Genomic DNA, 21,662 nt, shown 5'->3' on the forward strand with positions numbered 1-21,662 from the left:
TACAAAGGTGTCAAAATCCTGATGACATACAGAGAAAAAACCCTGGCTGATTATGCAATGGCAAAATAAAAATGTTGAGGTGGAACTAAGGGAATAATTACAGTCCATAATAAAAAGGCCCTGCCAAGTGAGTAACACTTGGTGAGGAAAACTACTTTCATTTACTCTGCGCAGCTCACCTGCAGCAATGGATATGCAAAGGCTTAACTCATGCACATAAAGACACACAGTGCAAGCAAAGCAGCAAAACAACATATTCTACTTATCAAAAATTTGTGAGGGAAGAAAGAGGGTTTCCTTCAAATTATACAGTTGTGCAGTGCTGAATTAGCTATGTTTAGCTGTGGATTAATAGCAGGGTATTCAATACTGAAGATATACCCAGAAAAAGATGAAATTCAGTACTTCTTCATTTTAATTGAGAGCTGAGGCACTGAACTTAGGAAAAGTAGCTGAATGCAAGGACAGCCTTTGCTAGTCACCTTTGTAAGAATGAGAGCAGTAAGAGACATTAAAAAACTGATTTGTGAGAAATTTGTACTAATTCTCTTTTTGACTCACAGACAATTTCATTGGAACTCTTTCACTATTACTAAACAAAACTGAGTGTCTTTAACATGGGCAGAGAAACAAAAATATGGACCAACCAAGAAGAAAGTTAAACTGGCACTGAGTGCCTCAGCTCCACTTATTAACTTCATCACCAAAACGCATGACTAGGGCCTGCACTGACTCACAAAACGTGTGAAAAGAGGTTCCTCAGTTGAACATGTCCACAGAACTTCATTAACTCTCCTGATCCCAGAACAGTAGGATCTAAGCCAATATATTCTGCAACAATTTCCTTTCCAGCTAGTACCTCTGCCTGCACTGACTCTGCCATGTACACTCCAGGATGCTGGTGAGCATAAGTCTGGTGAAAAATTTCTAGATAATAGAGAAATAATGGTAATATCTGCCTACCTTTTCTTTTTTCTTTTTTTTTTTTTTTTTAATGCCTGCATTTTATGTGACTACAGAGTTTTCAAACAGCTATATCATAACAGTCTGTCGCAAGTGTATTGGGTGTTTCAGTTTGCCAGACCTGTCATAATAAATTAAATACAGGATGTTGCAGAAGTGGCTGAGTTCCAGCAGCATCTTGCACAGTTTAATATAGACCTATTTCCCCATTTCGATGTATTTGTGGTTAGATAAATCCTCAGAAAATTTACAGCTGCTACACACAAGTTTATTATACTCCCTGCCTTTGCAGGCTATGTAAGTGCAATAAAAATTTGATGTCTGCTCAGAGCATAGATTTTACTGATATTGTTTTACCGGTGTGGAAACATTTTTCCGCTAAAAGTGACATCTGCAGTTTGTGTTGATTACTTGCATTTGAGCATTACACAGGACTTGTAAACTTGTTTTCCACAGTGCAAATTCATTTGGCTTGACAAAGTTCTCAAAAAAAAAAATAAATGAGATGCACGTAGTTTTACCTGAAATGCAGAGTTAACATTTTCCCCTATGGGTGGAAGATAGAAAATATTTTTCCAGCCTTTAAAGTTAGTGTAAACTAATGTATAAATTGCAGCTACGATGTTGCGACTCAAAGCCTAATCCTTGCTGACATTGCTGGAGCTTTTAGTATAGGGATCCATCTACCCTGAGCAGCTTGCAGGAGTGGGACTCAACATATACATCACACTGCTGAAAAACAGACCCTTCTGAAGAGGAAGGCAGCAAGTGATAAGCATACAACAGACTCAACAAAAGACAAAACTTTTGCCAAAAACACTGTGAGCAGAATACTTCCACACTTAACAAAAGGATTGTACGATATTTAATGTTAAAACAGCAGCTTGATGCTCGGTGTGAAGTTCCAATCTCTGCTCTAGCTGTTCTGCACCAGATGAAAAAGCTGGAGAGGTCTGAATCAAGGCAGAGGTGCCTATTGCAACAGACAACAACTAAAAAGGTGCCCTCTGAAGACCTATGCCAGAAGTTAGGGAATGAAAGCTTCATCTATCCCAACAGCTCTTCAAGCCATAGACTATATGGACCTTTTGGGCTGTAGCTCAGAGTTAAAACACTACTGAGGTAAGAGTTACCGGAGAGACACAGAATATTCCTCATGGGTTCTGAGAGTTCATCCAAAAAGCTTCTGTTAATGGTACAAAACAAGTGTTTAAAAAAGTGAAGTGGTTAAATATTCTAATTTCTAAAGTCTAAAAACCATGACTGAAGCAACCCAAGCTCTGCTATAATGCACCTATACATTATCTTCTGTTCCTTCTTCTTGAGTTCCAATTTCTAATTGCTACATTTTTGCAAGTCTTCCTCAGGCAGCACCTTTCTTCTCAAATTGCTTATTTCCCCTCTCTCAGAACTCCTCCTGTTTCTACTCCCTATGCATAGCAGTTTTGTTCCTAATGCACGTATTCTAAACTCCAAGCAATAAAACTCCTGGAACTAACACAGCATAGTTTTAGAAGTGTAGGTGTACATCCACAAAATAATTTGTAAAAAATATTCTCTTTGGCCATTGGACAAAATACTAAGGGAAAAACTCCAGAGTACCAGCCTCTGGACATAAATCTTCCTGGCCTCCCTCCACTATTCATAAAATACTTCTATCCCCTCCCAATCTCCACATCCATAAAATAGGTTGCACTGCATACATACTAATTTCATACGTGCTAGAAAAAGATCATTAAAAAACCCCACCAGTCTTTGTGTTTACCAAACAAGTGTTTTTGCTTTAGTCTGTTCCCGCCTTAAACAAAGTATTTCCTATTCACCTGAGTAATTAGAGCAGAAGGATGTAGTGAATGAAGTGCCTCATTATCAAGTTTGTATCCACAGTCTCTGCAGAATGGCTACCATGCCGGCTATTTTTCATAGCTGTCTGCTTTTGCTTGTAATGGGCCATTGTTAACCCTAAATGATCCTGACATTCAATTCTCCATCAGACAATCGCGTCCAGCCGGCAGATTTAGTTCACTAGTCAACAGAGACTTTCGGTTGTCATGTTTCTCTGTGTTCTCATTAGCCCTTGTTTGACTGTGATCCATCCCCTACTGCCTTCTGAATTAAGTGATGCTACAAATACACTTATTGTGTTTTATGATGTCTGTTCCTCAAATTATTTTAAGGAAAAAACTAAATGCAATTTGATGGCTATTGGGAAACACAGGAAAAATGTGTCCTCCATTTGCTTCTGTTTTGCTGATTTATGCGTTGTTCTCAATGTCTCTGCCATATCATAAAAATGTAACAGCAACTGTATGTTGTAACCACACACACAAAACCTAGAAACACCACAACAATGAAAGACCTACTAGACAGTTAAAAATATCTAATATTTAGCCTTTTTTAAAGAACATATTATCTGTTTTGCTCCAGTAATGAACTTGGGTAACCCTCTAAGAATGCATCACAGAGACTTTTAGAACTCTTGTATTTTAATTCACACATCATGGCTGAGGGAACAATTTTACAGGGCACTCATACAGTTCTTCATCTAAAAAAAAAGGAAAATTTTCAGTAGGCAATCTAAACCCCTCTGGAATTCTTTTCTTCACTGAAATTTAAGTCCTTTAAATACTTGGACAATATTCAACATATGTACATGATATTAACTGTAAAGTGATTTTAAGAAATATGTAGACTGCATTAACACAGAAACAAGAAGCATTATATAAAGTTTTTAAATTAAAAATCTATTTTTAAACCACTACCCTAATACAAAATTTTTAAAAATTGTATCCTCTTTTGTGAGTTTAAAATCCCAATAGCAATGTCTGAAGAATAAAGAATCTACTAACATCAGAAAGCAGTTTTTCTTAAAGTGAATGTATCAGCCATATTTCTGAATGAAAGTTAAAAGCTGCCTTTGCCATTGTGCCATGCTAATAATTTGTTAGATTTTAGGCTGAAGGTTCTAATTTTAATACTGAAGAATCATAGACTTTTTCAAAATTTCAGATATTTTTGTTCCTTTTCTGTTAAATGAATGCAGAAGAGTAACACCACAGTGACATGGTAAAAAGGAATAGAAGTCCCTAACCAACCATGTGGTAGGGAGGAAAAAAAATTATAAAAGCAAAACAAAAGCTATTGCAATTACAAGTAAACATCATGAAAAGTTTATTTTCAACTCTTGCATTTTCATGTTTGGCTCTTATCTGATTCCTTCTGCTTAATTGTTATTTGGAACTGTGCCTTGGAAGGCACTACTGCTGCTTCTCCTCTCAATTTGGAAAGTGTGGCAAAGCAGCTCTATTCAGCTTCAGAGCAGTGAACATAATTGGAGCCCTAGTTCGCAAGCATGAAAGGAGGTGCTGTGCCTTTGATTAGAACTACCATTTCTCTGTGGTGTTTATCTGAAGTGTTATTTCTGTCTTCAGTGTTGACAATGCCAAATTAACATTTTACAATGCTTTCCAATGAGCTCCCAGATCTTGGCTGCTGCTCAGCTCTCCCTGACGTGGAGCCTGATGTCACTCTGCCCTTATTTTAAACGTGACCCAGGACATTTTAAGAAATGTAAAATGTTGAGATTTTTCTCCTTTATAAAATCTTTAAATCCCACACATCACACAGGATGGTGAGTTGAAATACATTGCAAAGGCTGAGAGATAAGAGGCAAAGAGCCCTGCTAGAATCAGGCAGTCCCAGGATTAACATAATTTTACACTATCTCTGACTGAGGAAAGAGACATTACTAAGTTTCCAGTACCATATAAGCAAGCTCCATTTAGGAGTGGACTCCATACACATACGGTAGGCAAAGCAAAGTTAGGATTGCTAGCAAATATCAGCTACTAGTGGGGAGAAAAAAGAGTATTTGCTGCTGTGCTTTACTTGAAAGAATAAAGTTTATAGATTTTTCTGGCTTTCAAATGTGCAAGAAAGTTATTACAATATACAGCAACTAGTCCTCTGCATCTGGGTGCATTTCACACATCAGTGCCCAACATTGTTATTCTCACTTCTTTTTTTAATGGAATCAAGTGCCCTGTCTACTAAATAAGGACTTTCTAATTTTATGTTATTTATTGCTTCAGAGAGAGAGGAGGAAGAATTTCCTAGCAGAGTAAAAATAAACTGGACATCATCAGCCAGAAAAAAATACCAAGACTAACTGCTAGAAAGTATTTCATTTAATATAAAACATAAATTATTTAATACCATAGATAATTAGTGAAGTCATCAGTAAAAGTTCACAAAATAATACTCAAGTAAAAAAATAGATTAATGACAAGTGAATAAGGACTACTAGTAAAACAAACAGCATAGCTGGATATGAAATATTTCATTCAGACAAAAACAAAGTATCTTTGGCAAGACTGCTGCCAAAGCAGTCAGGAACTCTGACAAAACTCCAATGAATCTTCACTATGTGCAGAAAACCTCATCTGAAAACTGTAACTGCCTGGAATTTGCAACACTTATTTACTTTGATAAGAATGAGTAGTCCTACTGAAGACAGTGTAGTTACATAGGTTAATTCCCTTCAGAGCTGCAAAATGCAGTCCAAGTGAGTATTTGATGTCAGAAAAATATTTTTAAAAAGCTTACGTTTTCAAGTACATAATGTCAGCACTTCTTTGGAATTTTACCACTCTGAACACTCTTCTATTTTACTTACAACGCATTTTAGAATGCTAATTTAATAACATATGTAGTGGTTGAGCTTGTTTTGCTCTAGATCACACTTTTTCACTTGATTCTCTGCTCACAGTGGATTGACCTACAGCCTACAGAAATGCCTAAGTGAAAGTTTCATCAGATATTAAATTAGGAAATGTTGTATTTGACAGTTTCAGTTTTTTTCCAGTCCAGTGAGGAGCTGAACCTCACTGTTGATTTCAAGGACAAAAGTCACCCAAAGCAGGTTAACACCATCAGTAAGTCACAACAGGTGGCATTTTGCATATTTAAGTATTTTAATTTCTTTGTTTGTTGTTAATCCTAGAAGAGAGACCGTAATTGGAGCCTTCAATGTGTGTAATGAAATACACACAGTATTCAGAAATAAATTATGACTATACATCCTGGCATTCAGGCTCAAAGGCAGTATTTGTCTTTCCATTTGTGCTTAAGTTTGAGCCTCTCACTGCCTTTTTCTTCTTCTTCTTCAATTCCACCCCATGGGATGTAGGTTCATTTTCAACACCATTAGCTGTAACTGATGATAGAGGAGTATCGAGACTCATTAAGTTGTGCTGATTTTCCCTCTCATTCCTCTGTATCCTTTTCTTCTTTTTCTTTGTACCTCTAGAGGAAGGTGGATATAAAAAGAGTAAAAGAAACACAAAGTTAGCCCAAATTTAGAGCTTTTTCCATCCACAGCTGATGTGTTAGAGCAATTGTCTGCCTGTCCCCTTGAACACAATGCTGAAACAACTACAAAAACTACTGTTCCACAGCAGAACAAAGAAAGAAAAACCATGAAGACAAAATACGAGAGCACTCCACCAGTCTACTTTATCATAGCATTGCCTTGAAAAGAACTCCCCATGATCTTAAAAATCAGCTTGCCTTGATCAACAGTAAACAGATGTAATTAAAAAATACAAATTACTAGTCTCCTCCTCTCATAAAAGCAATTGGAGTTTTTTTTTTTTTTACTTTCCTAAGCTCAGACATCAAAATACTTGTAATTAAAGAGAGATTCCTGGCTTATTTATTCAACAAGAATAAGACAGGCAGGCAAAGTGCATAAGATTAGTTTTTTGCATTTTAATTTACTTGAATGAGGACAGATTTACAGAATCAAAAATAACTTGAATGTCTATTTATGCTTATCAGACTTCATACAATGCCAAAAGCATCAACCAAGCTCCTGCATCTTTCCCAGTTAATGCCTTTAACTAGTCTTGTGCATGATGCCAGGGATTTTGCAATGTCACACCACTTCTACCATGAATTTCCACTCTTGGCAGAAGTTGTAACTTTATTTAGCTGTAAATACATAACAATACTTCAACTATAACCTTTCAAAGGCAGGTACTGTCTTTGTTCAAAATCTGTATTGTGTCTAGCAACAGACAACTGTTATGTTGAATGCTTCTGAAACACATAAGAAAATGGATGAATCAAGACTGAGGAATGTAATGTGTGCTGTTTCCCCAAAAAGGGTGCTGCAAGTGCTCTACTGTTGGTGTTACTGTCCTAATGTAATCAGATTTTATACATGAAAATGTTTACACATCAGCCTTGCTAATGAACTGATGACTATCTGCCTATAGTTTGAATTTTTTTAAAAACTAAATTGTATATTTATGAATAAGTGGATTGGTGCAGCTCTAGTACTGGAACATCTTAAAGAAAAGGTTCTGGAGTTTAAGACCTTCTGTGTTACGATTTCTAGAATAACTGGAGAAGTACTGCAGCATAAGGAAACTGCGGAATAAAAATCATAATTTTTCAGTAATATAAATACCAGTGTACCAAACTGAGTGTTCAGCTGGGTCTTGTGTAAATTCATGCAGAGAGTACTACAAAACTGTGCAGTTCAACAGAACTGTATAATAGGAATATATCTAAGGAGATAATGTCTGTATTGACAAGTAGTATCTAATCATAAATATTCAAAGGGTGAGGTTACTATGCTGGTTTCCAATGTAAAGGTACTCTAATTTTGAGAAGCAGTTTTCATCTTTTTATTATTTGAACATCAGATACAATGATGTATCAAAACAAGACACTTAGATTGAAACCACTGAGCATCTATTATATGGACGTTTCTCTGTATCTTCCAGAGTCTGCAGAAGATAGGTTAACTGCTTGGCTAAGATAAAAGTCTACTACCATCTTGTATAAAATTTAGCTTTCCTATTGCAAAACCTTAATTCCCATCCAGAAATTCTCAAAGACAGACATGTCTTAAGCACTTTCCATTCATTTTCTTTTACAGCAGGTATCGTGGCCAAAATGAATACTGTTCTAATAAGGCAAAACAACAATCATTCATTTGGCATACTGAGTTGTGCAGGTGTTTACAGTTTCACTTCTCCATATTGAAAGCATGTACTAGGCAATTACATCTCACTTGATTCTTATGAAGTTTATTTACTATATAATTCCTATCATATACATAGATGTGACATGGATATTAAGGTATTTTCACAGAAAACAGAAGAATAACTACGTTTTAGGTGGAGCAACTATTTAAATACAGGTTGGACTGGACCTCAAGTCATGTTGATACTGCTGTTAGATGCTAAAATAGAAAACTTTTCCAGTTAAGATGGCAATACTAGCACGCATGTGTTTTTTTAAGAATATTTCAGACACATCAACTGCAGTAAGCAAGAAAACTACAGCTCTGTCACAGCCCCTGCAGGCCATGTTTTTGATAACAATGAAGTGAGAGTTTTCATGAAAAATAGGCAGCCATGTTTCTGAGATGTTTTATTATCGGATCTGTCCTGTATAAACAGAAACATGTGAGATCTGTCAAACTAGTAGCACCAGCAATGTCAGAGGATCCTTCTCTCTTTTAGCTCTCAAAATAAGGCAAAAGCTTGTAGTCTTTTCTGAAAGAAACTTGGTACACACAGTCACTGCTATGAAGTACTATGACATGGAGCATGCATGAATTCAGACTGTAGTTCAGGAGGAGGAGCACATTTCAGTGACTGAGGCATGTAGGTGTCTTCTCTCATCTTTCCTAAATGTAACTGAAGTGGTTTTGGGGCTCTATTTCTTCAGTGTGACCTCTTTGTCAGGACAGTCTTAGTTTCCACTAAAATGAACATTTCACATTGACTCAAAATTCTTGACTCAAAATTCTTGAATTTGCTTAAATTATTTGTGATTCCACATTTTAATTTAGCAACCACGGTGGTAGTGGATCAAGGGTTGGACTTGATGATCTCAGAGGTCCCTTCCAACCCAGCTGATTCTATGATTCTATGATTAATCTGCAATGGCACATTTTTCAGTGGATGCCCTGGAAAGTTCACTCAAAATAGTTGTTTCCTGAAGTTCTACTACGGAGTTGAGTCATACCAAATTTTTGATACTGACTTCTAACAGACTGTATTAACCATCACAGTAACTATGCTTTTAAGGCATTTCCTTCCTTAATGTATATACTATCAGAATAGTTATGCCCAAAATTCAACACTAAATTCTGTCAATGTGTAGTTATACAGCCCATTCCTCATCATACATGAGGGTTAAACTTTCCACTCATACCTTATTTTCAAACCTAGATACAGACAGAGATATAAAATTAAAATTTAAAAGCAGGCTAAAATCAGATATGTATCTGCATCTACAGCATATATGCACAGATTATTTATATGGGGAGGGGACCAGTCTGGAAAACAATGAGTGAAATAACTTTTCTTAGGTGACAGATATAATGGAAAAACACAGGAAGTATTTTCAAATACACTTTTGGAAGTACAAATGGTTATAATAGCTAAAGATATTGTGGAAGCTCTTATTTAAAACACTGAGATCTTATCTGCTTACAGCTTTCATGCAATGAACAGATATGATTTTTAAAAAATACAAGTGTCACCATCAAAGACGTTGGTTTGCACCTTCTTAGAATGTGACAATCTCTCGCAATTCACATTAATTAATTTTTAGAAGGTGCAAAAATAGTTTAAAGTTTGTAGCAATAAATCCTAATACATAGCTAAGGCATGCCAGCGGATAGCCCCATATCCTGAGTCATATCCCTGAGTTTTGATTGCCATATACATTATAGCCCTTGCTCTTTTGGGGATAGAGTGTGTATGCACATCTGTGTGTGCAGATATACATGAACTGTAACTTATTTCACATTTCGAGTGTGAAGCACGCTCTCACTGATAATCCTAAAGCTAATTCTTGTTTTGCTTGATAAAACAAAATAAGCCTTCCAACGTTTTCATAGTTTTCAAACAGCAGTTGTAGAAAAAACACTGCAAATTGTTTTAAGTTATTTCTTGCTTACTGTGTTGCAGGTGAGTCTCTATCTGTGTCACGCTTGGAGACAAATTTTAGGTCCCCTGACTTACTGATGACTGGTGACATCTGTGAAAGAAAAAAAAAAAGGCAGGAAGGTAAAAAGAAGACAGACAAGAGGGCCAACACATGTGCATAGAAAACCCACCAGCTTCCTGAATAAGGAGAGAATATACCTCGTTTGAAAAAGAATGTCTATCAGCCATAAAATGTTAACTCCTATGTGGTTACAAACAAGGAAACAGTACCCTGCTATAAAAAAAAGCTACTTGCAAATAAAAGACAGTCTTCAGGTATGTGTAGAAACAGATGGTTATGAATCTGCTTGAAATCGGCTTAAAATACACATGGTCTGTAAAGAATGAAGTTATTTCTGCTCCTACAAGATTAAAAGCACAATGCTAAAAGGACACCTTATTGCAGAGTTTTAACAAGATAAACCTGTGGGTTTTTTAAGCCTGCAAGTTTAACTCAAAAGCAGTTGAAATCACTCCAGGTTACTTTATAATTCAGGGCTAGGAAGACCCCCCAAATCTGGAAAAGTTTAAGTGAATTCTCTCATTTCCACCCTAATTAGTGGGTCTCTATACAGCTTACTCCCTCTACAAACAAAGCTCTTCTAAGTCTAACAGGTCTCACAGTTACTGCAAGAATTCCCATAAGGAAATGCGAGTGCCCTTCCTGAGTCTTCAGGGACAGATTATTTTATTGGTTTAATATTTTTCTGCTGACTGGGAATAAACAGAATCAAGCTCTCATTGACTTACTGAATTCATATAAGCACACTGCCCACAACAACCATGTTCAAAGGTTAGTCATTAGAATTAGTCTGCTGAAAAAACACAGATTGCTGGAATAGTTTAGACAAAAGTCAGTCTATTAGAATACAATAACTAGCTGAGCTAGGAAGAAAAATCATGTACTTCACACACACAATCCTTGTTAATACAGTAATAAACTTGAGACTAAGTCAATGGTAAAAGTAAACACAAAAGAAGGAAATATAATGCCACTGATATGAAAATACAAAGGAGTGTTGTAAAGGGAATGACTCCAAGTAATTAATACTTCCTTCAGCACTTACAGCCTTGTGGTTCCCTGCCATACACAATTGTGAATTCACTTAGCTTGCAGTCAAAACAAAATCTTTTTCTGAAAATCCTGTGTGAATGATGTTGGACCATCTTTTAACCCTCTTTTTTGAGTAAATATTACAGAATCTCCTCACTGTACTAATACTATAATCAAATATAAACCTTTCCAAAGAACAGTGAGGTAGAATTCTCTGAAGCGCTACTATAGAAGACTGACCTCTTATAAAACTAGACTAAGGTTTTTAACACTTTCAGACACATAAACACAGAAAATTATACCTGTTTTACAGTTAGAAGATTAAAGTATCCACTAAATTAATGTACCTAAGTGAAAATTCTTACGATCAAAAAAACCTCATCACATAGGCTTTACATATTAAAGCACAGCTCTTTAGTATAAGTATCAAGGAAAGAAAAGCATACAACTGGAGACATTCCACTAGCTATGTTCTCCACACATGGCAACTGATGAGAATTCCTAGGGTCTGTAGAGAATGACTCCCAATTCTCCACAGTAGTGTTTGAGTATGATAGGTTTCTTACCTCATTCCTACAAACTTTAAAGCATGTAATGAAGCAGGAACTAGGTACTAGATCTTTTTGAAGCAGATCTCACTGCTGCTACCTTCTTTTGTCTACACCACATACTTTTGTGTCCCTCTTAACCTATTCCTTGAACTACTTTTCCCATCCTAGGGATGTAAGAAGTAACTACTGAAGGAACAAGAGGGATCAGCAGCAGATCCAAGGAGCTGGTGCAGGAGCTGGTGAAACAAGGGGATGAAACAGCAAGAGGAGCACAGCAGCGTAAATGGAGGCTGGAAAAATAGGCAGGAGGTATTTGGCTCAGGAGGTGGTGGTAACATTTACATGCTGAGAATTCACTGAGGACATATCAACGTAAGCAGCAAGCCAGAGAAGGCTAGAGTTTGGAGGAGCTGAAGAGGCTGTTGATCTCATCTTTGTCCATTTTGAAACCTCTCGACCACTTGTTATACACAGGCAGATCTCCAAGGAAGCTCCAAACAGCTCTGCACTATTGTCACTATGTCTGTACTAAGATTCAGTAAACCTAGCATTGGACCAGATATGGTATTAGTTATTACATTCATCCAAATTGCAGATCTTAAATATTAATACAGAATTATTAGGGCAGTGTTTGTTTTAAAGAGAAACACCCTAATATTTGATACTTATGCATATTTTTCTGTTCGCAAGAACAAATACTAAACATAGTACAAAAAATTAGCTCCTTTGTAGAGTGCCACTAATGGTGTTCTATTTTGTTGCCATGTTCTAATTCTCTATACTTTGAGAGATACAATCCACCAGAAGGAGAAGAGAACATCAGTTCATATCAACTGTAGAAGCTTGGATTTTCTGAAGTTTCCTTTGCTTTGTTTATGATCATAAAAATTGTAACACAATACGTATTTTCCTTTTCTAAAAGGCTTGCTTGCTTTACAGCACATTTTCTTTTTATACTTACTATTCTCTGTGATGCCACACAAGAAGCAACCAAGGTAATACAAGTAAAGGCAAAATACACAAAAGTATATCAAGTTCCTAAACCCTGCTGTAGAATCCACACCAGTAAGTCAAGCACTAAACCCTCCCTGTGCAACGCATGGAAACAATCAGATATATCAGAACATACTTCCTAGCAGAACCTGCAGCAGAGGACATCTAAAGGAAATACCAGTGACAAAGTCTCATCCCAAGTTTACATCTTTGGCAGTACTTTAGGCTGTGCAGAGCTGTCACTAAGACTGATGGTCTGCAGAGGTTCTCTGACAGACTAAGAGGTAGATGGACAGAATGGAGTGGTGCAGAAGATCTATTCAGGTGATCCAAGCCATGACAGCAAATGAGCTTGCTCTATATAGCCTACTGTGCAGAGAGGAACTCTCCCATAAAAGCTGTTTCTACAGAACTTGATCTAATAAAAGATTCACTGGATCAGAGATGGCAAGAAAGAACATGTCTCTCTGCCTTTTCAGACTAGTCTTTCAGACTCAGTATTCAGTTTTTATTTTGTTTTCTATTACACAGTCCATGGATAAAAGACTCATAGTTGTGTGTTTAACTCCTCAGAACTCTGTTGATGCCTCCTGACAAAACTGTTGTAACAAGTCAAGTTTGAGAGAGATGTGGTGGCACCACACTCATAATTTTCTTTCTTGCTATTCCGCACCCGTCCACACACTTCCCGATTAAATGAACAACTGGTAGGGATCTTTGCTAGCAGAATTACATATATTTCTTTTGCCAAGACTTTCCTATTTAAAATGCAATTAACTTATAATTGCTTTTTTCCCCTTTCTAGCATTTTTAAGAACAATTCTATCTAAATCAGATTGACCGTGTTCTAACCCTTATGTCTAACAGTATTAACTTAGTTGTGATCATCTAGTGGAACAATGGCTCTGTATACCACAGACATTGGCATGGATTTCTATCTTCTGCACAAAAGGAAAAATCTGGTGGGTGAAAACTGTAAACATGGCTTGACGAATACTGTATGTCAGAAATCAAATCCACAAGATGAGTATTTGAGGGACAACAAAAGAAGGAGGAGGAAGGGTGGAGACAAGATACTTCAGACTGAAGCAGTATGGTTTAGAGCAGTTGTTTTCAGTCTTGAAGTCTTGGCCTTTGGGAATTTATCTGTGGTCACAGCTTTGCCTAAGATTTGCATAAAAATAGTTTAATTCTCTTCAGAAAGAGGCTATGAGGACCCAAGGAGAAAATGTGGGGAAGAGAGAAGTTAGCTTGCTAGTGAGAGCTATCTTAGTAATATGCGTCCCTCAACAGTACTTTTGATTCTGTTTGACCAGTTCAGTGGCTCAGCCTGATTCTTCCTACGTTTAAACAGACTGGGCACTTACAGTAAATGACTATTTAATATCTTCTTTTTTTCCCCCTAACAGATAATTATTTGCTTATAAACCAGATACCTTCTCTTTCTTAAATACTATAGACAGAGGCATAAACATTTTTTGAGACACAACACATAGCTACCAGCTTACAAACAAAGTAGTAACACACATGCTTAAGAAAGCGAAATTCATCTTGCAGGTGCAGCCAACACACTGGAGGGAAGGGATGACATCCAGAGGGACCTTAAGAGGTGGGCTGATGTAAACCTCATGAAGTTCAACAAAGAGAAGTCTAGGTTCTATAAACAGGTCATGGCAAATCCTCGACACACCTATATGTTGAGTGGAGAAGTGGATTGAGTTGAGAGTAGCCCTGTAGAGAAAGACTTGGGGGTGATGGTTGATGAAAAACTCAACATGAGCTGGCAGTGTGTGCTCACAGCCCAGAAAGCCAACCGTGTCCTGGGCTGCATCAAAAGGAACACAGCCAGCAGGTTCAAAGAGATGATTCTCCCCCTCTACTCTGCTCTATTCCAACCCCTTAGCATTCTATGATTCTATAACTCTAATTTGAACAGTAAAAACTGCAATTTAAAGGGAAAACAGAACACCAAGAAATAGGAAACTGCAGAACTCAAAAGCTGAAATATGTTAATGTTGGGTAACCTTTCAGAAAAATGGCCCATTCCTCATAAGATAGTGCCACAGTAACATTTCCTTCAAAAGAAGGATTTCTTAAAGAATAATCAAAGTCATTACTACTTTGAAAGTAGGATTTGTAAAGATATATCTATTTCATAATGCCATTCAACAATTTATGTGGAAGACTACACAGCAGCTTTGCAGACCAATTCTAGAAAAGCATAGTTTCTTTCAGCCTAGACATCAATACTTTCAGAAAGAGAGATCTGTAATCATATTAGCAATGAATGAAGCCCAGACTTACAAACCTCACTATAATACATTCTAATTCAATTGAATATCGCTTTTTTAATAGCTGCAACCTCTCTGAACCTTGAAAATGAACACACTTCGCGATGTGTCGAAAGTCTTCAGCTCTATTCACTGAAAGAGTTTCATTGTATTAATTTCTCAGTGTTTCCCTCATTACCATAATCACATCTTCCTATTCCCTCCTCCTCTTCCTAAAAGATAATCAGTCACTGAAGTGTTTCCCAATAAACTGAAGAAAGGCATCATTATAGAAAATAGAAACCGCACAAACTCTAAAATAAAAGTTTTTGATTACGCTAATAGAAAAATTTCTAGCTACTATTTTTGGAAAGGAAGAGCAAATTTTCTATGCTTTTTAAAGTTTTAGATTTAATAAAAAAAATTTTGAGCCCACAAAAACATACATACAGAAGGAGCTCAAGCCCAGGGGAAAACCGTCAGTAGCTTGGCAAGTTAGTTTCAGACATAGTGGGCTAAATATTCACAAAGTGCGACAACAACCTTCTCTAGGGGAAGAAGAGTGAGAGCATGAACTATTTATGTGAACAGTGATAATCCCAAACTTTATTTAAATATACATGGAATCAAGTTGTGATGATCTTTGGGCAGATTATCCAAATCGTGCAATAATGTGGTTTTTGACAGCAACCCTTTTGATGCTTATGACCATTATTTTACATCTTGGTATCATTTTTCAAAGATAATTATACTAGAAAGACTATTTTCTTACACTTTTAAAGTAAATTTTAAATTAAATTAAATTTTGTTTTTGTCTATTACTACTTCCTACTATTTTCATATAATGTGGAATTGCATACTTAATATTTAGAATGCATTTTATGTAGTGAGTGGTAGGCCACCTTAAAATTATGAAACATGTTCCCAAGATTTTATAGACAACAGAAAATTTCTAGTTAAAAACCCCCTATACTATCAACTTTGAAATGCTTCTAATTTGCCAAAATTTTGCAAAACCCACATTCTTGTTTCTAATAGAACCCTATGTGAATTCCTGTCCTTTCCACTTTCATCTTAAGGAACCTGGAAACAGTACATTTACTGGAGCAGTCAGATGATAAGTCTGTCTTTATTTCTTGGAATTCTTCATCAGTGCAGCGACACCTTCACTCCATGAAATTTCTATTGGCAGTTTAGAGGTATGTTGCAATTAAAGATGATTATGACCTAATTTTGTGGCACAGGAGTTAAGTAACTCATAAGGCAGGAAAACAAGGTTTGCATAAAATTATTATGTTACGAATGCAAAGCTGATGGTAGAAAGAATTTTGAAAGCAAGTCCTTTGAACTACAGCCTTTTTTTTAATTATTTGCAAAGACTAATATTGGATCTTGAGTATTACACCCTCTTCTAATGTTAATAATTCCACTTTATTCACTCATAAAGCTCTGATGATTAGCTAGATATGCATTTGTTATATCTGCAGTTGGAAAACTATTTTTAATTAGACTATCTGGTATTCTCAGTAATTAAAACCATAGTCATATTCAACATTTTAAGTGCCCTATTTAATCTTCTGTGGTAGTAAAATCTTACAGGTAATTTCTATAATGATTTTCACAGTAACTGTTTTGCAGGCTTAACAGAGCTAAATATTTGAGCAATCCTTCAAAAAACCCAGAAAGAATAATATAGCAGACCTAGGTATAACTAAATATTAGGGAAAACATGCTTGTGGACAAAAACAAAACACAACCAAAGAATGAATTATATTTTCCTGCTTGTGGTAACAACTTAAACAAAAACTTAATTATTAATTAAAATATATTTGGATTAAAAAAGAAACAAAAAACCCCAACCAAACAAAACACATAGGTATTACAAAGTAATGATTTTTCTTATTTCCCATGTAAAAGAAATTGGTATTTCCTTTTATCAGGTTTTATACTGAAAAAAAATGTAAGGAATAGGAAGAAAAGTTGCTGTGTCACTACTGCAAGACAGGAACTGCCATAACTGATCAGCCCCCTCAGTGGTCACCTTAGCAGCTTTGTCTCAGAAGTATCCAGTATTGCCTAAAGCCAAAGCACTGTAGAACTTTCATTCATGCTGACAAACATTTATGACAATTTGTTTCTTCTAAGCAGAACTGTTGCTTTTGTAAACCCACTACACCTTCAAGGCATCACAAATTTTACAGAGGTTAGATTCATAATTTGATTCAACTGTCTTATCTTTTTGATGATTTATTTGGTGTTGATGTGACTTGAAATTTAAAAATCAGTCAGATTTGCATTTCCCATTCATTCAGATGCTTTTTGGAATTTCAGCCTTTACCTCAGCCTAAAATGCGTTATTAAAGCAATTAATCTCTGAGCACACACATTTAAATAGTGTCTTGTAGTAGGTTTATCAAGGTAACTACACACGGCATAAACAAAAATTTCCTTCTAGTAATTAGATGTGCTCCATTCCAGATTAACGTTCCCTGATCTTTTTTAACAGCAGAAGGAAAAGAAAAATAAAAGAAAGAAGAGTGTATCCAATTCACATCAGGTACTACTTTATATACTCTCTCCACTTGTAAGTATATCCTCTTATATAATTTTTTCCAGGACTTGTAAATGTTTCATAACTTTCCTCTGGGCTCTTCACGATTTTGTAGTGCCCTCAGCTGCTGCACAAGATAAAAAGCAACGTATCTGCTTTGTTTTGGACAGTCATTGTACATTTGCCTCATTGTATCTTTTGAATTTCTATGTGTACTATATAGACTACTACAAAATTCCAACTAATTATTAAATATGTAGTCAATTTAACTCAAAGTACAAGTAGAATCCAAGTCAAGAGTATTTCAATTAAATATTATTAAAACCAAGTGTTAGTAAAAAAGTACTCTAGTAATACAAAAACTAGTGTTAGAAAAATGTCAACCACAGACACTTGAAAAATTATAAGCAATCAGAACTAATCAAACATTGCTTCTCACAAAGCTGAATAACAAGTACTAGTTGCAAATGTTAGTAACATTAGTGCACATAAAAGTATTTTTATGCGGTAAATTGACTAGATTTCTACTAGATAAAAACAGAAAAAAAGATGTGGATAACAATGATCAAGTCTAATAACAACAGGTGTCTTAGCACTTTTTTCTAATCTGAGTACAAGTGAAACTGGATGATTACAGCAACATATTCCCTCTGGAATACCTTCCTTGCCTCTAGCAACATAGACAACAAATGAAAGAAATCTTCAGTAACATAATTTTTCCCATATTTGTCAGAGTCTGCCTTTACTGTCAGTACCTGGAAATAATGCACCCTTGTCTCTCCTGGACAATGGTTTGGCTATGAGTTTCTCAGCTATAACGACGTAAAAGATACTTCAGATAAATTATTACTACTCGGTGCAGTGATTAATTCCATTTTTCAAGTAAAGTTAGAGACAAAACACTTAGTAATTCGATTTATAGCAGTTGGCTTCCAGAAAACTGCCAAATGAGTAATCTGTACTCAATAATTTATTAAATGCTAACTCTCTCTATTCACCTACTAAAAACAGAAGCTACACAAAAAAGGTTAATAGAAACTGCATTGAGTATTTTAACCTTGAACATTGCAATGTCTTTTCCAACCTAAACAGTCCCATACTTAGATAGATCATCTGGAAAAAAAAAATCCCCAAAATTGTAACAAAGTAACACAGAGTAGTTTTGAGTCTTGCAAATCAGACATAAAATATTAGATTCAATTTTAGAAAAGTACGTGGAAAAGTCAAATAATCTGAAAGAAATCTGAACAAAACTCACTTTTAAGTAGTTATGTTAGTAACACGAATAAATGAATAGTTGTGAAAACTACACTTATTAAGGATACAAACATTTTGAAATTAAAATTCCTTAAATTTTAAGAGTTATTGACCTAATTTTTATCTTTTTTTTTTTCTTACAAATTATCCCATGTTGTAAAACAAACATCAGTCTTATTTCACAAAAGGGATACAAGCTATGCAAAGTTTCTAATCTCCTTCTAGTGAAGTGAGAATCAACTGGCCTGCTTTGCACATAGTGGAATCTCTAAAGCTCAGAAAAGAAAACCCTAATAAAAATCAAATGCTCAATTTTTCTTGGACTAAAAACCAGGTCCTGCTTCTTTGTTCTTCTGCACATATTGTATTTTAACTAAAATCACAGAAACAGGAATGCTTATGCACACAGTATAGTGTGTGGTATGTAACCAACAACATAATGCCATATGCAATCGCAACCCAGTATAAGTATATGGGGGAAGTGGAGAGATAGTAGATAGTGTCGAGGCAAAAGCCTTTATTACATTTGCTCCTCCAAACTACGAAGTCTCTATAGTTCACCCTCCTAAGCAACATACAGGATAGGTGCAGCCACTCATATCAGAGACCCATCAGCAGCTTTTAAACAGAAAGAGCCACCGACAAGTAAGCACATTTAGATGCAGTATATCTCCTCATATGGTATAAAGGTTTCATGATCACATTGCGTATCTTTAATTAGGATATTACAAGAACTGGAAAACTCCCAAGAGAAAAACATCCCAGCTCTTTCCTAAGCAACCCCACAGATAAGGAAATTTCATGGTTGAAAATCTGAAGAATATGTGGGCAATGCATATTCCAAGAATGACAGTCAAGCACCTGAAATTATGTCAGGTTTTGACAAATCCATATTGTTTCCTCAACCATGATTTACATCAGGTAGCTGTAAGAGATACTTCTGTAAACCTTGGAGTCAATGGAGATTTGCCCCTCATTACAATGGTGTAAGTAAGCAGAATATTTAATTGCCAAATGACAGAACAGCTGATTCCACACAAGACGAACATTAGACTGCTGCTGAAAATCTACCTGCTTGCCTGGAACGAGGTCTACACATAAGAAATTCTTACAAAAAAGATAAAAAATTAATACAGTCCATGTGTACACAAGAGATACAATATAACACTACTTACAGAATATTTCCTTCTCAAATTGTTACCTTATCTAATGTCAGAGAACCTTCCTCTGCTTCTGTTGGTCCTTCTGGTAGGAGAGGAGCAGAATCTGATACTAATTCTGAAGGTTGTTCTTCATACTCTTCTGAAAAGAGGAACCATAATTCGCCATTATGAGAGACATGAAAGAATTTATGTGAACCACCATGACATTACGATCTAGTCAAAAACAGATGTGAACTGAAACAGGTAAAAAATGTTTGAAGCCAAACATTGTATGAGAATTTATTAAATTTTTCCCATAAACTTCTATTCATATTAGTAAGCTTAGATTTAAATGGTTATTCTATAAAATAAAAGCATTCAAACATTTACCTAAGAACCAAGTCCATACTGACAGCAATGCAGCTGACACTTAATAAATGTATCATATGCATTTCTTTTGATTCAATAATAAGATGATTCGATCACCAACTGAAATAACACATCTACCAGAGATTTTTTTGCACAGCTAGACAACTGCCTCCAAAATTTTGGTTTGTTTTTTTTTTAACAACATATTCTTAAGGCGATCACTGAAGACTCTTCCTACAGACTTCTCTCTGGGTTATTTTGCAAGGAAGAAAGGCTGGAGAAAATCCACAAGATGTGCAAGGAGAGTACAAAGGGAAAGGGCAGAAGTAATTCTAATTATCCTCAAGTGAGCATAGTGTTATATCCAAGTCTTTTTTAGGAAAGAGGCTTAAATTTCACTTAAAAGACAGAGGGAGGAACTAGAAAATGGGGGAAAACATCTTGAGAAATGTTGAGTCAAAGGATTTCTAAACACCAGCATAACTGATAGTTTGATAGTTTAGGATGGCAAATGAATTTCTTGTACTATGCAACCACATGCTGTGTCCACAAGCTGAATACTAACAACTATCAACACACTGAGCATCTTTAGAGCAGTTGACTAAGTAGGATGCTTCCTATATTATTTGTTCAGATTCATTTAGGTTTGTCTGTATCAGTTTAGTCAAAACTGTTTTAATAACAAGTACCTGGCTGCAAGTTCAATGCTCAGATATGAGATTTAACCATGACTGTTCTTTTAAAACTTCATACTGAAATCCACTTATTTGGGAACTGAACATTCTCCAGTACGGAAGGGGGAAAACTAAGAGGTTTTACAAAAGCTAGATCTAGTGGAGATTGCCTAAGAAAAAACTAAGATGTTTGTAGAATGCTTTGATGTGTCCTAAATCATTAACAAGGTAGGGCATGAACCAGGCTGCTATATGTAAGAAGAGACAAGGAATCAATCCAGCTGACAGATAATTAAGTCAGTACTGTATTAGCTGGAATGTTTAACCAAGAGCATACCTTCCTAAGTCAGGTATGTCAACTTGCTAAGTGGTTAGCTATACAGTTTTTGCACCACAGTAAGTCATCATTATGCCATGTGTGTACTACACGAATTCCTATCTTCAGAACAATAGCAGTACAGCACAGTAAAATCTTGGACCATCAGTTAAACCCACACCGGTATACCAGGAAGACAGCAGTAAACTTACTTTCACCAGCCACATAATTAGCTGGAAAATAGCCTTGCTGTCCATTTGCTAGGCTGCCAAACCACCAGTTATCATTATCTTTGTATAACACTTGGATAATGTCACTGCGATGGATGGTTAGCTCATCTGATCGATGCGCTGTGTAGTCATAAAGAGCCACTACCTAAAAGAGAGATAAGAGCACCACAGCTTTATCACAACCATGCCACAGAGAAAAAAGCGCAACATTCACTTCCTCTTGCAGAAAAGCAGCTGAAACCAAAGCTGCACTTTGGTAAAAGCTGAGGCTGCCTCAAGTT

The 21,662-nt window shown here is 36.0% G+C and overlaps 1 protein-coding gene across 13 annotated transcripts in view; it reads right to left on the reverse strand.

The window, feature by feature from the left end:
• Positions 1 to 5,132: 5,132 nt before the first annotated feature.
• AHI1 (Abelson helper integration site 1) overlaps positions 5,133 to 21,662 on the reverse strand; it is a 95,483-nt gene continuing 78,953 nt past the window's right edge. For 11 of the 13 annotated variants that reach the window (XM_027633833.1, XM_027633822.1, XM_027633828.1 and 8 more), the window contains 4 exons: positions 21,364 to 21,526; positions 19,852 to 19,952; positions 9,947 to 10,026; positions 5,133 to 6,267 (listed from right to left, as the gene is read on the reverse strand). In XM_027633833.1, the coding sequence (XP_027489634.1) occupies positions 6,036 to 6,267; positions 9,947 to 10,026; positions 19,852 to 19,952; positions 21,364 to 21,526 (576 nt within the window). In that variant the 3' untranslated portion in view covers positions 5,133 to 6,035. Of the gene's footprint in view, positions 6,268 to 9,946; positions 10,027 to 18,172; positions 18,206 to 18,927; positions 19,269 to 19,851; positions 19,953 to 21,363; positions 21,527 to 21,662 lie in introns of those variants that run through there. The other 2 variants (XR_003526046.1, XM_027633834.1) reach the window with 2 other exon arrangements.

The sequence above is a fragment of the Corapipo altera genome, unplaced genomic scaffold (genome assembly GCF_003945725.1).
Source record: "Corapipo altera isolate COAL_440 unplaced genomic scaffold, ASM394572v1 2b, whole genome shotgun sequence".
In the NCBI taxonomy this organism is placed as follows: Eukaryota; Metazoa; Chordata; class Aves; order Passeriformes; family Pipridae; genus Corapipo; species Corapipo altera.